The following is a 17,395-nucleotide window of genomic DNA, read 5'->3' on the forward strand; positions in this document are numbered from 1 at the left end:
CATTGCGATCCCATGTGCTAGGTCCCAATGCCAATCACATTTGCCCTGTCTCCATCAAGGGAGGGACGGGCTAGTCCCAAGAGGCACTAGGCTGCCATGGCCGCAGGAGGGAGCTGGGCTCAGCCCTGCCACACATGGGAGCCGCTGCTATCTGGGGTGAGTGCATGGCTAACTCTCAAGCCCCCTTCCCCACAGCCAGAGGTGAGCTCCAAGGGGCTGGTATCTCAGCACTTCTGCAACCCAAGTAAACGGCAGCTCCCAAGATGTGGATCGAAGACGCATTCCACCCCGAGACGTGCACTGTGATCTGACGACTGCACAGGGAAACCGGAACGGGATGAAGATGCTGAGGTAGGGAGGGGGCTGGATTCAGCAGCTTGATCTGCACGGCGAGTTCTCCATTTGTCAGTGCTCTGTTCCACCTTTAGGCTAGAGCCACGGGGCCTGGGTCAGACCGCAGAGCAGCATGCTCACGGAACGGGCTTGCAGTCAGGCCGAGCTGTGACATACTGAAAGACAGTGCAAATGCAATCCCTCCCCCTCGTCTCTGCAAGCGCCGCCCTCCTTCCTGGGCCAGCACATCTGCTGAATCCACACCCACTGACACAGCAGCTGGCCTGCGTGTGTCCAGCAGACAGCTGCTCCCCAACAAACAGATGTTCACTCTTTGCAGGAGCAGCCTGCTGCGAAGAGGTTCAGTGACTGATGGCTTTCAAGGTCCATCTCGTCCCTGTCCCACTCCTCTGAGACAAGGGAAGGTTCAATGCACAGCTTCCATTTTCAGAGCTGCTGGAATGGCCTGGAGTCCAGCCAGCATTCCCAGAATGAGAGCAAGGGCCAGTTCAGCCCAAGTCCATCAGGAACAGAGGTTTACCAACACACCCCAGTCCTGACCACGTGTGGCCCTGCACCTCCAGTTTTGGGCTCCCCACACACAGCTCTGCTGATGCTCATGAACCCTAACCTACAGCCCCCCCGGGCTCTGCATGCCCCCCTTTCCTGAGCAGCAGAACCATGGCTTTTCCTAGAAAGCCACTTGCAGAGGTGGAGAGTCACTAAGTAGAACACTTTGTTACACTACTCAGGTACGTTTTTTGGCATTTGTACTTAAGTCATTTATTTCTGTGATACTTCGACTTTTACTCAAGTGCTTTTTACCCCACTCCCGTTTCCGGAAGTGCTCCGTTACTCGCGACTTTCAGCACCCGCTGAGGGGTGCGCAAGCCGCACTCTGATGTGCTAACGCACAGCCACACGCGCAAAGCCTCCAATCGTCAGGCAGTGACCATTCGTTTTTTAAAAAAAGTCACCAGACAACAAGCACAGTGACCCTGCCTACAAAGAAACCTTTTAATGGCCGCATCAGGAATTTTTCATTCCAAACCAGTATCTATGCAGCCTTGGCGGGGGGGGGGGGGGGGGGGGGGCGGAGAAGTGCAGTGCTGCTCATCCTCCCCCCAGCAGGGGGAATGTGGTGCTGGAAACCACTCGTGGGAGGGTTTTCCTGCTGCTCCTATTGGCCAGATTTTAGCCAATGGGAGGAGCAGGAAGTGCAGTGCTAGATAAGCAGGCTCCCCACTCCTCTTATGGCCAGCTTAAACACCCCCATGCCTCTCCCGCGTCCCGTCCCCCCCAGGTCTCCCAGCCCTGGACGGTTCCTGCACACACACCCCCTTCCAAACACCCGACCCTCAGCCCACTCCAGCACCTTCTTCCCACCCAGACCCCCACTCCAGCACCCTACCTCCCACCCAGACCCCCATCCTCACCCCCATCCCAACCCCACTCCCTAGCAGCCCCCTGCTGCACACTGAACCCCTCATTTTGACCTCACCCCAGAGCCAGGGGGAGTTCACAAAATCTACGAACCCTGGGACCCCCAAAAGAGTTCATCTGGCCTGTGGGAATCCCTGAAGCTTGGTATCTCATTTTGGGGTCACATCAGTGCGGGTTTTTGGTTTTTGGGGGCTTGCCTTTCTCTTGTGCAGCCCCTGACTGATTTTTTTTGTAGGTCAGTGGCCCCCGACCTAAAAAAGGTTCCCCATATAGGCAGCTAAAAGGCTTGCACATCTAAAAGGCTTTGCTGTTTTGGCCAGTGCCTTAAATGACATTCACTGTAAATATCAAATAAGAGGGAGGATAGTTAGAACAGCAACAGACAATGGGTCAAATTTCCTAAAAGCTGTCAAAATATTTGGGAGTGAAAACCACCAGAATACTGAAGAAGCCAGTCTGGAACCAGGGGAAGAAACTGATGATGATGAAGAAAAAAGTTGAATTTCACAAAACTTCAGACGGACACAGATTCCACAGATGGCCTTGAGTACCACCCGCCAAAACACTACTGTTGTGCCTGCCACTTGTTAACCTAGTTTCTTCTGTAGATGTGGTACAGGCTGAATCAAACGATACCTAGACTACGTCTAGACTGCAAGCCTCTTTCGAAAGAGGCTTTTTCGAAAGATACTGTTGAAAAAGAGCATCTAGTCTACAATCAGTACTTTCGAAAAAGCAAGCCGCTTTTTTGAAAGAGAGCACGCAGGCAGTCTGGATGCTCTCTTTCGAAAAAGCACAGTTTGCTTTACATAGCACCCTTTTTTGAAGAGCGCTTTCAAAAAAAGGCGTTTTTCCTCGTAAAACAAGGTTTTCCGTGGTCGAAAAAACTGCCGCGTGCTTTCAATTTATTTCCAAAAGAACGCGGCAGCAGTCTACACTCAGGTAAAGATTTTTCGAAAAATCCCTGTAGTCTACACACACCCCTACAGAAAGTGAGTCAGGTCCACCTTTGCCAATGCCAAGCACTGTGGAATAAAACTGGACACACAGCTATTGGAGCAGAATGCAAGCTACATTTCATTCGGCCAAAGCAGACAGCATGGAACTCTGTGTTCATGGCTGTGAAGAGAATTCTGTGCATACTGAAAGAACAAGGGGAAGGGGCCATTAGAAGTGTGTTTGCAGCACCTGTAAGTAGCAGTTCTTTGCTTTCTACTTTTCTTTGTTAAAAAAACTGACCAAGCTGTATTTAACTTAACTAGCAATGTCTATTAACTGTTCTACAGGCTGAATCCAGCAGAGCTGGCCTTCTTAACAGAATATTCCATGGTCATGGGCCCAGTGGCGAAGGCACTAAATATTTTCTAAGCAGAGACCAGTGCACAAATGGGATGGCTGCTTTCTACACTATGCCAGCTGGATTCAAAACTACAAAGGCTCAAGATGTCCTCCAAGTTCTGCAGGGTACTGGAAGATGCACTTCAGTGTGGCATTAAGAAGCATTTTGGTGAAATGTTTGAGGACCCAGAGTTGATTGCAGCTGCCATCTTGCTGCCAAAGTTTAAGACTGCTTGGACCAAGGATGATGCTGTGATTAGAAAAGGTAAGGGACTGTATTAAAGCAGTACAGCCTGTCAGTTCAGGCTCTCCCATGCAATCGGCTGACAGAAAAAATTTTCAGTTTGACTGGCTGGTTTTAAGGTGAGAATGTTTTGTATCTACTAGCTAATATTTGTTACAAATAAAACATGTATATTTAATTCATTTGTCATATGTTTAGTTCTACACTGAAATGCAGATGCCTTGGATTGTTTTAAAAGAGCCACCTAGATCTGATAGCTCATTAGTTGGCAGCATGATTTTTCTGTAATGTTATTTATTTAGTTTCATAACTAACCCCCGTTTTTATATTAGCTCTCAATTTATTTTCCAATACAGTTCTTGCCTGCATCAGACAACAGATGAGCCCCTACTGATGAAGAGAACTTATTTGCTTCAATAAAGTCCTCTTTCACAAATGAAACTGCAAGGCAGCTTGAGGGGTATTTAGCGCACGCACGCACACACACAGTTTTCCAGAAGGATACTTTGACTTTTACTTAATTACATTTTTCCAAAGTAGCAGTACTTTTGCTCAAGTAATTTTTTGGGGTACTTTCTCCCCCCACTGGCCACTTGTGCTCTGGCCATCAGTTGTGTATAGGGAAGAAACAAGTGCCACATTGGGACCATTAATTTGATGTCTATTCGGATGTCTCGGGATCTCAATGACTGACATAACCCAGCGCCTCACCCCGTGTGTCTGCTGTAGAGGCACTGGGAGCACCACCACACAAAGAACCGGGAGGAAGGAGCACCCTTTCCCAGAACATTCACTCCAGAAAGGGGAAAGGCAAAGGGGACAGACCCTGACTTACCGACCACTCGGGATGGAGCAAAACATCTGTGAGCTCAATGACCAGGGTGTAGGGAGGCTGGTAGTACGGTTCTTTCAGGGGGTCCGGAAGCAGCTTTGGACTGGTGGGCTCTATAATCATCTGTGGGGAAGAGACCCAGGAAGGCAGATTAAGGGAATTCCAGGTGCACAGCGAAGTCAGATGAGGAGATGCCTGAAGCACTAGGCAAGATACCTGGCACACTGCATGAACACACGCAAGAGAGGCAGAATTCCTGCACCACGGATGGCGAGATTCATCTCTACAGCGAGCCCCAAAGCCCCCTCCGCTGCCACGTCTTTTCACGGAAAGGCTTTGCTTCCCACAAGGTTATTCGCGTGCCACTGAATGCCTGAGTGTTACTGACAGGTGGCAGAGCAAGGGGCAGCTTCAAACCAAATCTCAACATCTGCTCCTCTTTTTCTGCTATGCTCTCCTCCTCCCCCCTCTGACCTTTGGGGAAAAGGCTTCTGTTTAAGCAGAGTAAGCAGCAAGGGCCAGAGAACACCGGTAAGACTTCCTTACAGCTTGCCTCAAAATCACACATGTGGGAGCTTCCCGAGAACGGCTCCCCATTCCCGTCTTGTACAGTCCACGCTAGCGGTGTCCCCTCAGCCTTCAAAACTAATACAGTGTCCCCTTTAGCAGCTGCAGCTTCCTGCCAACAGGAATGAGGTCCAGCAATGGTCCTTCCTGTCGATTTGTGCCTGGCAGCAGACTCTCCACCTTCCCTGCAGAGACAGCTCAAGCAGCTGGGAGATTTAACAAGGTGAGCCTCTAATGAGAGCAAACTGCTGCAGAGACTTTCAGAGCCACAGCATAAGGGGCAGAGCGCAGTTCAGGGGTGAGTGTTTCTACCCTGGCAGTGCTAGACAGAAGGCTAAAAATTGATGATTTAAAGAAAAAAAATCAGATTTTTTTCATTTAAATCAGATTTTTTATAAATCATCAATAAAATACGAAACGTCTCATTTAAAAACAAGAGTTACAATTTAATCTCGTCACAAACATGCTACATCTGCAGTCTCATAAAAACAAATGAATGGCTCTAGTCTGTCCAGCCCGACGCCTGGCTCTTGCTTCTTGAAAGTTCTGGGCTCTCAATTTCTGTTTCTCAGCAGACTAAAAAGGAACCTGCGCAAAGACACTCACAGGCTGGATGGGACTGGTTTTGTTCTGTGCTTATGTGGTGGTGGACCTTGGAGATCTGTCAGAATGTAATTTGGCCAAGTAACTGTCTTGTCACAAACCAGTTCTACAAGCCAGATCCACAGGGAAGCATTGGAATTACAGTTCATCTGCACATTCAATGCACATACTAATGGACTCAATCGTGATGAAGGTTGGTTGGGACACTACCAATTTAACAACCATTGAAGGTACTAACAACTCTCTGAGTAGTATCCTTCCTGACATGGGACTCAATCTATTGACTTTGATTTTTATCTGCTTTGGTTTAAGTACCCATTCTCCAGATACAGTAAAACTCCAATAGTCCGGCATCCAATAGTCCGGCACTCCTGATAGTCCGGCATCAAAATAGCAAGAGCCTAGTGAGTGAGCTTCGGCAAAAAATGAGTCACAAGGTAACAGCGGCATCAGCTGAACTGAGCAAAAAGGGTAAAAAAGGCTTAAAAAAACTAAAACATTACAGTAGACTGTATACAGTATGTACAATAAAAAGGGTTAAGAACACTTTATATACAGTATATAATGTATACAGTATCTATATAACCATCTTATAGTACCCCGATAGTCTGGCATATCTGATAATCCGGCACCACCTAGGTCCCATAGGTTCCGGATTATCGGAAGTCTACTGTACTTACTAATGCTCTGTCCCGCCCCCCCCCCCTGCCCTATTTATTTTGAGTGTACACATCCCAAACTCATAACTCCAGTCATCTGAAGAAGTGGGCTGTGCCCACGAAAGCTCATGATACTATCTACATGTTTCGTTAGTCTATATAAAGTGCTACCAGACCATTTGTTGTTTTTACAGCGGAGGAGTGAGTTAAGATATTGTCTTAAGGACAGAGGCAATCTATAGGAAAGGACGGAGACAGCATGCAAAGGGTCAGCGGAGTGGACTGGAAAGAAAGAGGGAAGAGATTATTCAGCATACACACAGGTTCCTATATTCCCTACACTCTGGCCACAGAAAAACTCTTCTGGCTTCCGAGAGTAAGAGAAATCCTATCTGGGAATATTTTGAATAAATTTGTTTCTTGTGTAAAAAAAATGAAAATGTGCAAGAAGATGATGCAGGGCCTAGTAGCAAAAATGAAACATCATACGGAAAATTGCTTATTGGGGAAAAAATGATGTAGATATGGCTGAGAGGAACAACTGGTTAATAACGTAAATAATTCATCATTTGCAATGCATCATTCTTCAAGACTCTCTCTGCCTTTTAGTAGAAGTGGGATTTGACAAGTAAATGCCCAATCTGTTTGATATGTTGGATGTTGCTAGAAAAAAAGTTGAGTTTAGCTAATCCTTAGGGCTTGTTTAATTAGAGAACTAGGTTTAGAATCCATTACTCAAGTATACAGTGCAGAAAGCTGCAGTAAAAGAAATCTAGAGTTGTCAGTTGCCACAGAGTGTCATTTTTCATTGTATATTACACGACACATGCCCCTTATTTTGGAAAAAAATTGTCATAGACCATAATGGTGGTGCCATAAGTCTATTGCAGCATAACTCAGCTACCCCAAGGGAACTCCATCCTACACTTGAATTCTCGAAAAACAGAAGTGCCAGTGAGTTCAATAGGCCTTACTCCCAAATTGCCAGTGAGTTCAATAGGCCTTACTCCCAAATCACGTGCACTCTAAGCACAGTCAGTCTTGGCTTTTTTGGTAACTTGATATAAAAATCGTGTGTGTGTGTGTGTGTGTGTGTGTGTGTGTGTGTGTGTGTGTGTGTGTGTGTGTGTGTGTGTGTGTGTGTGTGTGTGTGTGTGTGTGTGTGTGTGTGTGTGTGTGTGTGTGTGTGTGTGTGTGTGTGTGAGAGAGAGTGAGTGGAGAGAGAGAGAGAGAGAGAGAGAGATTTAAATCAGTCCACTCTGAAGCTAGAATGATTGGCTACTCTCCCTGCTGAACAATGTGATGCCAGCCAGCCCGCCCTGTGGTATCAGCTCTCTGTGAAAATCAACGACCGTCCATTGGAATTCTCCAACTAAAGATGTTAAAATGTGGTTAACTGACTAATTGACTAGTCAATGGAATTTCCATCGACTAGTCGACAGGCACTTCCGCATTCCTCCTTTGAAATGTACAAGAGTCCCCAGCGGGGACTGTTGTGCATTTCAAAGCCATGGAGCCTGGGATCAGTAGGGGACTCAAGAGTCCCCCGCTGACCCCAGGCTCCATGCTATGCTGCATGCTGCTAGGAGCCCGGGGTCAGCTGGGGATTCCCCAGGTGATCTGGGGCTCCCCATGGCATTTCCCGGGAAGCCTGGGGTCAGCTGGCCCTTTTAAAGGGACAGCCGCCAAACAGCTGATCCTTTGAACCACGCTGGCGGGTTTGTGCAGCAACTCACCTGCCTATAGTCTTTGAAGTATTTATAGGTCCTTCGGAGCTGCTGAACCACCGCTGGATCTGCAAGACAAGAGGAAGAGCTGCATGTAGAAGTGGCATCTAAAGTGGGAAAAAACTGTAGCTGGCTGCGGAATAAATCCCTGCATTGCTAGGGATCCTGAAAGGAACAAATGAGGATCAGCTGGGTGGGAGGGAACATGCTTTGATGCTGGAGCACCAGAGCCGGGGAGAGGGGTCAGTTTTAGCACCCCACAGATTTCCTGGGACAGTGGTGGCCAAGCAGCCCATAAGGATTTTAGGAGCAGCCCACCAGACATTTTCTTACCATTGCCCATGTGCAGGGTTGCCAGATCCTGCTGGTTTCCATCCACATAAATGTTTTCCTACTGGTGTTACTGAAGTGACCTGCACGTAAAGCCAGGGCCCGTGAGGTGAAGCGTGTGCTGACTGCCCACAGCGCTGCTCCGGGTCAGTCGGCACCCCCTGCAATTCTAGGCACGCAAGCGCAGGTAGCAAAACTGCTCCCTCTCGGGAGATTGTCTTAGTTACAACAATTTTGTGGCCCACTAAGATGAAGGAGGCCCCCATGTGGCCCACACTCTAGCCTAGGTTACCCATCGCTGCCCTGCGAGACACTTCCCAAGTCACCCAAAGCGGGATGAATGCACCTCTCTCAACTCACACAAACACGCTTTGCTCATTTATACTGCAAAGCTGTGGTTCTAACAGAGGTATAGCGAGGGTGTTATGCACCCACGGGCAAAGGAAAAATTTGCACCCCCACCCGCCGCGGGGCGGGGCCCCGAACCTGGAGCACAGCTGAGCCCAACCCTGGGAGGAAGGGGGTGGGGCCCTTGTACCGCATCTTCCCCCTCCCTCCAGTTTGGGGCCAGACCCCCACATGCACTAACCTGCCGGCAGAGATGGAGGAGGGTCGGACTGGGGGCGGAGAGACAGGGAGGACGCTCCAGCAAGTGGCCGTGGAGGAGCAGGCGAGCTGAGGGATGACAGGGGGAGCGGGTACTAAACTAGCACCCCCCCCGCAGCATGGCGCCCAGGAGCAACTGCCCTCTACCCCCGTCTCTCCTCGCCACCCCCCTGGTTGAGAACCCAGTGGCAAGTGTGCCCCAGGCGTGCACAGTAGGGATGTCAGCATACAGACAACTATACAATAAACTGATATACCTGGGCTTCTCGGTTAACCCTGTCGACTACACGCACTCCCCCTCCCCCGCTGCCTTTGTATCAAAGGCAAGAAGGGCACCGGATCAGCCTGCTTCCTTCCACCCCCATGCTGCTGCCTCTCAGGCCCTCCACGGACAGGGGCTGCTGCCAGAGCAGCCTTTGTCCAGAAGGAGTTCAGACCGCCTGTGGACAGGGGCTGAGGCCACCCCGCGTTCCTGCCTGAGATACAAAGGCAGCAGTGCAGGGTGGCCGGAGGCTCCCAGGAAGTGGGACTAGGAGACCACTGGCTACCAGCCCGCCTCTCGCAACTATCGAATAGTCGTGTAACTGCTAAGATTTCACACGGTTCCACGACTATTCAATTATACACTAAGGTTCCTAGTGCACAGAGGGGGAACCAACTCACCTAGCCTTTGCCTCGTTCTACAATAGGCTACACAAAAAGCACTAGCGGAGTCAATACACTAAAATTTCATACAGGCAAAACAAGGAAACCAGCAGGTTTTCCGAATTAAGAGGCGGGACACTTCTGTATTTTTATACCTGACTTTGAAAGCAAGTTGTTTTAAGTGAGGTGACTAGACAAATCCGACTCTTGAAACCCTTTCAAGTCACCTGGCGAGGCTACGAACCCCTGCCGCAAGGCAGCACAAAGCACCAAGGAAGGCGGATGAAGAGGGAATTTAGCATTTCATTAGCCCAGGTCCTTTTAGGGACACACACCCTTCCAAGGAGACTGCAGGAGACAACCAAACTACAAACTGGGGCGTTGGAAGAATCTGCTTTAACATACACTGATTGTCTCTCTCCTCGTTTTCATCAGTGAAATGCGGGGGCAACTTACCCCGTCCCCATCCCATTTTGTTCTGGCAAAAAGAATTCAGGTGAGGAGAGTGAACGGAGGGGCAGTGGAAAGAAGGCACATGCATATCAATGTAAGAGCCCTGAGCAGATCAAAAATTTGCATCCACATCTGTATCCACAAAACTGAACTGTGCATATCGATAGCCACATCCAGAGATGTAGATAGATACCTGTGCATTTGCAGGGCTCTAAATACAAGAACTTGGTTTTAGTGGCTAACCAGAGCCAAACTATTCAAGTGTCTACAGATTTGGGGGGGGGGGGGAGAAATCTGAGGCACTAAAGTGACCCTCAGAAAACAATGAGCAGCATCCCTCTGAAAAAAATCAGACCTCCTCTTTTTAAGGAGTCAAACTGGATACTCAAAAACTGGATGCACCAAAAATCACTGGCCCTTACTGAAAATCTCAGCCCATATTTTTACAAGAGAGATGCCAATGACAGTGTTTGCTCGGAGGGCACTGCCAATGTGTCTAGAAACCAGAAGTCTAGGGGGAACACCAGACAACTGTATCTTCCAATCATTGGCCATGCTAGTAGATGAAAGGGTGGCTTGTCTCTGACAATCCAGACCATCTGATGCAGCTCTCACACATACAGAGGCTTCCCTCGTCCCCTCCCAGCGCACACAAGGAATGGATTCTTCAATTACTCTCCTCCTGTCACTTCAGATGTTTCCATAAGCAGGGGTCAGGCTGCAGAGAGCGTGTGACTGAGACGGCAATCCCCATGCCATCGCTGGTAACTATCCCTCTGAGATTACAGCTTTACCATTTTAGTGGCCAGGGTTATTCAAACAGAAACTGTAAGTTAATCAATCAAAGGCAGGCGCAGTGAATGGGACATAATTTGGGAGCAATTGTTATGGTAATACAGGCAAGAGCAGCTGGGGTAGATGACCATGGGGCTGTTCAGAGCAGGATTCAGGTGTCAATCCCAGGCTCATACAGGGGAATCCAAGCATTGCCAAGACTGCGTTGGATTCTGTCCCACTGTCAGATGCAACACACACACATCCCACTGTCAGATGCAACACACACACACACACACACACACACACACACACACACACACACACACACACACACACACACACAAAAGTTAAACCAGGAAAAAACAAATTAAATCATTTTAAACCCAAATTTACTGACCAGGGATCATGTTTTATACTTGGACTCTGCATCCAATTGTCCCCGTCCCAGCGACAATTAATATTTTTAGCCATGCGCTTGAAAATTTTTAGCATGCAGGGGTGGCAGCTGGGAGACAGGAGAGCTGCGTTTCATTTCCAGGTCTGAAACTGACACAACAATGCACTGTTCTGTGCCTCAATTTCTCCTCTATAAGTCAGGACAGACAGTAGCTATACTGGGGCTTTGCAGCTTCCAGATGAAACATGACATAAGAGCTAAGTGTGTAGTGTGACCTCAGGAGAACCAAGAGCACATCCTATCTTCTCACTACTCTACAGTGAGAAGTCATCTGCAGCACGTCTCCAGGGGACTAGGTGCACACTGTGTTAACAAAAACACACACAGGGGACAAGGTCTGCAGCGTCTTGACAGATCCCTCTAGGTCACATGATGGCTGGCGCATGGTGGTTAAACAATTATGTTAACCCCAACCCGTACATCTTTCAATCTAAAAGGAAGAGCTCAGAGAATTAGCCAGAGATTTGGAGAGAGGAAAAGGGGGAGGGGGAGTTTGCTATTGTGTTGGACAATAGGCCACTGACTGAAAAATGGCTTTTAATCTGGATGAAGCATATGCCAGGCCTGCTGAACGGAGCAGGTGAAAAGCGCTTCCTATCCCAGCTCTGGCTCGCTCTCAGGGGTCCGCAGGCAGACAAAGCCCAGGCCCGGCCTCCTGCGTGTTTCTGTACGCGTTGGATCTGAAGTGTTCCGCTTGCCGGCCCTTCTGCTTTGAAAGTGTTCAGCAAAGTCCCATCTGCCTCGCTGTTTGCCAGGCTCCTCTGGGGAGGGGGCAAACACAACATAACAAAGAGTCTGATTTAAACAGGGCCCTCACTGTAAGTAAGTGGGTGTCAGCACCTCTGAAACAGACATTCCCCCGCCTCCATGCTTTGCTATTTTCCCTGTGTACTGTAGGACAAAGGAGGGAGCATGCCTGAAACTTTTCCCCTAAGGTTCTGTGTTACTGGAGCTGTAGCATCCCCTCACACACCCCCATCCCACGATCTGGCAGATCTTTGCCATCTCATAATGCTATGCCCCTCAACATTGTGAAACAAACAGGCAAGGGAGGGGGAGGCAGTAACATTTATTGCAGCAGCTTTCAGCCTTCTTTTTTTCATTTGAGGTGCACTAAAAAGGTCAAATGGAGGCGTGGACCCTTCAGTAATCTTAAGGCCATCTGTGGCCCATAGGTGGAAAACCACTGCGTGATTGGACCGACTTCTGCTGGTGAAAGAGACAAGCTTTTGAGCCTGCATAAGAGTTCTCTTTCACCCACAAAGTTGGTTCAATAAAAGAAAGAACCTCGCCCCCTTTGTCTCTCAGATCTAGGACCAGTGCTGGTAAGAGAATACTGTAAACTAGGGATGTAAGCGACTAGTCGTCTAAGGATAAGTTTATGGGATAGTTGACTAGTCATGCAACTATTCCCCTCCCCCACTGCCTCTATCAAAGAGAGGGAGCAAGCGCGGGGGGGGGGGGGGGGGGGGGGGAGAGCAGGAGCCGGCGCTGGGGGAGCTGGCTTAAAAGGGGAGGTAGGAGCACATTGGGAAATGGCGCAAGCGGGGACCAAAGCAGTCTCTGCTCGTGCCACTTCTGCTGTGATTCTGCTTCTGAAATGCACTGGGGCCCTAGCAGGGCTCTTGTACGATTCAAAAGCAGAAGCCCCTCAGGGAGCCCTGCCAGGCTTCCTTTTGAAACGTACAAGAGCCCCACTGCGACTCTTGTACATTTCAAAGGCTCAACAGGGAGCAGCAGCCAGTCTCCCGCTGGCCCCGCACTCCCTGCCAGGGCTTCCAGCAGGGCTCTTGCTACAGGTCAAAGGCAGAAGCGCCCTTATCAACTAGACTCACAGACTTTAAGGTCAGAAGGGACCATTATGATCATCTAGTCTGACCCCCTGCACAGTGCAGGCCACAGAATCTTACCCAACCCCTCCTAGAATAATCCTCTCACCTATATCTCAGATATTGAAGCCTTCAAATACTTTGAAGACCCCCAAGATGCAGAGATGAAAATAGTCGATGGAAATCCCATTCGATTAGTTAATTAATCTAAATGTAACATCCCTACTGCAAACATCAAAGGAACAGTCAGCCTGTATGTTTAAGAGTTGTGCTCCATAGACACCACCAAAATACCCAACAGCACTGTTAGGATACAGGTATTCGGAATGTCAATGGCTCGTAAGAAGAAAATCCAGAAACACCACATAGGCTTTATAAGGGAGCAAACCCAGGCTGCAGAGTAGGGAGTTGGGGACTGGATGAATTTGGGGGTCAAAGCCTGGCAGAGGGGGAGTCACACGCCAATCCAAAAAACTCCAAGTGAGCAGCTGTAGAGGAGTTTAAGCTAGCGAAGGCACGCTGGACAGGACGCTGGTATGAGAGCGCACGCGGCAACAAGATGCCGTCAGAGCCTGACCTTTCCCCACCACTCTGCTCTGACCCCCGCGGGCTCTCTCCTGAAATCTGTCCCTGGCTCTTTGCTCAGCAAGTGGAACCAGCTAAGAAGGGCATCTGGAAAGCCTATGGCTCTTGTCCCTGGGGGACAGACTTGCTACAGGGCCTTCCCCTCCCCTTCATTCAATGTCATAGCAGTTCCCCACTCTGCTCCCCCAAAGCTATGTCTGGGATGGGTAGGGAAGGGAGCATTGTTAAACCTCCCCTCCCAGCACCAAGTCCTGCCTGACCTTCTGCCCTCGACAAGAGACTCACACACGCTATTTATGCACCATGCATCTGCTCTGGGGGAGTAGCTCAAATACTGGCCCTTTCACTCAGCTGATTAGAATTGTAAAGTAACTTTATTGCTTGATTTCCCCCCCCCCCCCCTCCCGGGGGAGTTGAGCATGTTATGCTTATTAGTGCTCACTCACTAGCCAGCTTAAACACATTAACGAATTAACATTTATAATCTGGCTTCCCATATACTGAGCCGCTCTCCTCCCAGATCTCTCTGCTCCCTAAATCCAAAAGGCGGTAAAGACATTTGTGCTTCCAGCCGGCCAAACTAAAAGAGTTTAAACCCTCAGAAAGGTTGAGATTTTACCAAATGGGTCTCTGACATCACAGCAAAGTAACTCCATAGCTCGCGTAACCAAGCGTGGGATCAATGTCGCTTCAGTTATCTGGAAGAGGTAGCAAGCACACAGATCCAGAGCTGGGGGAACTATCTGTAAACCTGATGAGAGGCAACTTTCCCAGTGTCTGGCTGAAGTTTGAACAGAGTTCTGCGACTGTGCTGCCGGAGCCATGAAAACTTCCCTGCCACTTACTAGCAGTCCTCTGCAAAGGTTGGGGGAGGGGGGGGGAGCTGTCTAAAACTTATGACTGTTTTCAGCAGACAGGTTAGGGGGAAGATGGGGTGACAGTACACAGGATTGATCTGGGGGCCTGTACAGATCCATTCAGTTTAAGGCCAGAAGATATCAGAGGCTGACCTCTCATATAGCAGTGGACATGAATTTGCACCCAGACGCCCCTAGAGCAGTGTTTCCCAAATGATGTTCCCCGGAATCCCAGAGTTCTGCAAAGTGAAAATAAGAGTTCCGCGAGGAAATTTCTTTACAATAACATTTTATGATTTAAAAAAAATTTTGTACACGTTAAATGTGATTTTTGTTTTTAAATATGTGCATTTAAACAAAATGTTGATCTCATGACCTTGTTTAGCATTTGTTTATTATTATCCTTGCTTATTTGCGGTCTACTTTGTCAGCTCCATATATAAAACTGTTAGGGGTTCTGCAAAATTCTTTCGAGTTTAAAAGGGTTCTGTGGCCAAATAAAATTGGGAAACACTGCCCTAGAGTAAGTCAGTGACTTATCTTGTAACAAAAGAATTTCTGCCCTCAGGAAATTAAACTGTGAGACACAGGGAGAGAACAGAAAAGGCTTCTGCAGTGGCAGGGAGTTGATTAGGTGAGACAGGTCCAGATGATCCCAGCAGGAAATCCACTGCAGAGGAATCAATACCCCCAAAGTCCCTGCCAATCTGACATGGGGGAAATTCCTTCCTGACCCCGAATCTGGCAAACAGTAGGACTCGGACATACTTACAAGGGTGTAGAGCAATGCTCCCTCTGATTGTACACATTCCTGGACAGACCTGCCAGCCAGGCGGCAAAAAGAGGGTTCTCTGCATGACCTCAGAGCACTGGTCCACCCCATCAAAGCAAAGGCCAGGCTCTGATGTACCAGGGGAGAGTGAAAACGCCCCCTGCATCCAAGGAGACAAACTGCAGCAGGAAACATTCCTTCCTGACTCTGCTGCAGGCAAGTGGCTGAGGCCGGAGACGTGATTATAATCACTCGCGAGGCAGAGCTGCAAGCGCTGGGAGCAAGTCCTGGGCAGGCCTCTTCTCTCCATCCGGCTGATGGAAAGAGATGAACCAAAGAGACGCAGGAGTCTCAGATCCCAGAATTACTGGCGCTGCGACAATTGCCCGGCCCGGCCTTTCCAAGCCCACTTACTTCCCACAGGGGGAGGGATGGCTGGGAAGATGGAGGAGCGTACCAGTGAGCCCATGTGAAGATCTGGTTTATGGGTCACTTTGCAAAGCACGGAGCCCACTTCCCTTTTAGGTTTGGAAAGCTCCTGGCACATTCTGGGCATGACTCTAAATGCCCTTCAGTACTAAGAGCACCTGGCTGATGGATGGGGGGATGGGTCTATTGAACTAGTAGGTTACTGAGTTCAGCTGTCTATAACAGAAAGAGATGATTGCTGAAGATGCCTCTGTCGAGGATTTTTGGTCGCATGAAATCTCTCCCTCAAGCTTTCTAACAAGTGCTGGCTAGCATGTCAGAGTTCAGTTGGTTCCTTGGCAAGTGGGAAGATGGGCTTGGATACAAGTCACATTATACCGTTGAGCTAGCAGTGAGGACCAGTGGGAGTTTGACATGGCCTTGCCAGTGATTTTCAGGTTTTAAAACACCCAGTTTTACTGATAGACACCGTTACCATCTGGGCCATCACAGCTCCTCAGACGATCACAAAATGCAGACTGGATTGCAGCTGGCCACTGAACAGCCCCTGTGCAGTGGCGACCCCAGCTAGGAGAGCTCCTGGCACACTCTCAGCTGCTGCATTTAGTGATGGTTCATTACCGATTCATCTTGTTTTAATTGCAGCATTAACCCAGGGCTAATTAACATGGAAATGGACAGGATTTCAGCTACAAATGGAAAAGCAATTAAGCACCAGGCCAGGTCCTGCAACCTAGATGGTTTGCTTGGTCAAAGCTGCAGACGTCCCTTCTCCTTCCCAGAGCAACTCTGCCACATAGCATGGTGGGGATTGCATAAATGACGGGCAACCCTGGATGGTGGGAACAAATCTACTGTCTTCCGGGGAAGAAGTTAAAGAGAAAACCGAGGCATTTGTAAATGTGCACCACCAATAGAAACACATGCTGTAGCATTTGACTCTCTCCTGCACAGTTTACAGGGAACCCTGGTGTAGACGTGGTATATGCCAACAGGAGTTCTGGTGGCACAGCTGTATCTACCCTGGAGGGCTGGTGGCATAGCTCTGTCACTAACAGGTGTGACTGCTCCTGTGCTCTTAGCTGCCACAGCTATGGTGGTGAAAGTTTGAAATGTAGCCTAGGCCTTAGAAAGAAGATATTGTCTACTTTTCAGAGAATCTGTCTAAGCAAAGGGCACTAGGAGTTGTGTGAAGGGATGGGGGGGGGGGGAGGGTCTAAGAACGTCTTTCATGAGGGCCACTTCTAATGAGTGATCACATTAGACTATGAGTACCCATGTGGGGCACTGAGACACCACCAAAGGCCTGATTTTCAGAGGACAGATACTCAGTGCTTGCTGAAAGGCCCTTTAAAGGTTCTTCAGACTCGGTGCCACAGACTGAAGCATCCAAAATGCACAGGTTGCTTCTAAAAAACTTGATCTACACTGCAACAGGAAAGGAGTTTTTCTCCTGCTTCTCGCTTCCTCCTTAGCTTCTGCCTATCGCTCTCCCTAGTAAGACCGTGGGAAGAGGAGGAAGGGGAGGAGTTAATCGGAAGGGGGGGAAGGGAAGACGACACTCACTCTATACCTAGGCGAAGAAAGGAAACGGTTTTACCAAACAGTCACGATGAGATGAGAAATCAAATTCAAACACACTGTGTCTCTTGCAGGCCCAATACCGGGATTCTGCCTTGGTGGGAGCTTGCTTGAGTTCTGTCCTAAGCCTGAAGTGACAAAGCAACCACACCTCTGCTTGGAGAGATGGTCCCAAAGCTGGAACCCTCATTCTCAGGAAGCTTTACCCAATACTCAGCCTCAGGGCAGGATTTTCAAATTCACAGGAACAGCGGTGGGCAACCTGCTGCCCATCAGGCCTCTGTGTGTGGCCCACAAGACATTGTGTTTCCTGTTGCCCATGTGCAGG

General features: G+C 49.0%; 1 protein-coding gene across 2 annotated transcripts in view; it reads right to left on the minus strand.

The window, feature by feature from the left end:
• Positions 1–17,395, minus strand: part of TIMM50 (translocase of inner mitochondrial membrane 50) — a 56,847-nt gene that overhangs the window by 14,673 nt on the left and 24,779 nt on the right. Inside the window, exons 5-6 of one of the 2 annotated variants that reach the window (XM_075915314.2) lie at positions 7,756–7,814; positions 4,194–4,313 (exon numbers count right to left, since the gene is read on the minus strand). In XM_075915314.2, the coding sequence (XP_075771429.1) occupies positions 4,194–4,313; positions 7,756–7,814 (179 nt within the window). The remainder of the gene's footprint in view (positions 1–4,193; positions 4,314–7,755; positions 7,815–17,395) is intronic. The other variant, XM_089769943.1, reaches the window with a different exon arrangement.

Source organism: Pelodiscus sinensis, chromosome 18, assembly GCF_052426305.1.
Source record: "Pelodiscus sinensis isolate ZL-2025 chromosome 18, ASM5242630v1, whole genome shotgun sequence".
NCBI lineage: Eukaryota > Metazoa > Chordata > Testudines > Trionychidae > Pelodiscus > Pelodiscus sinensis.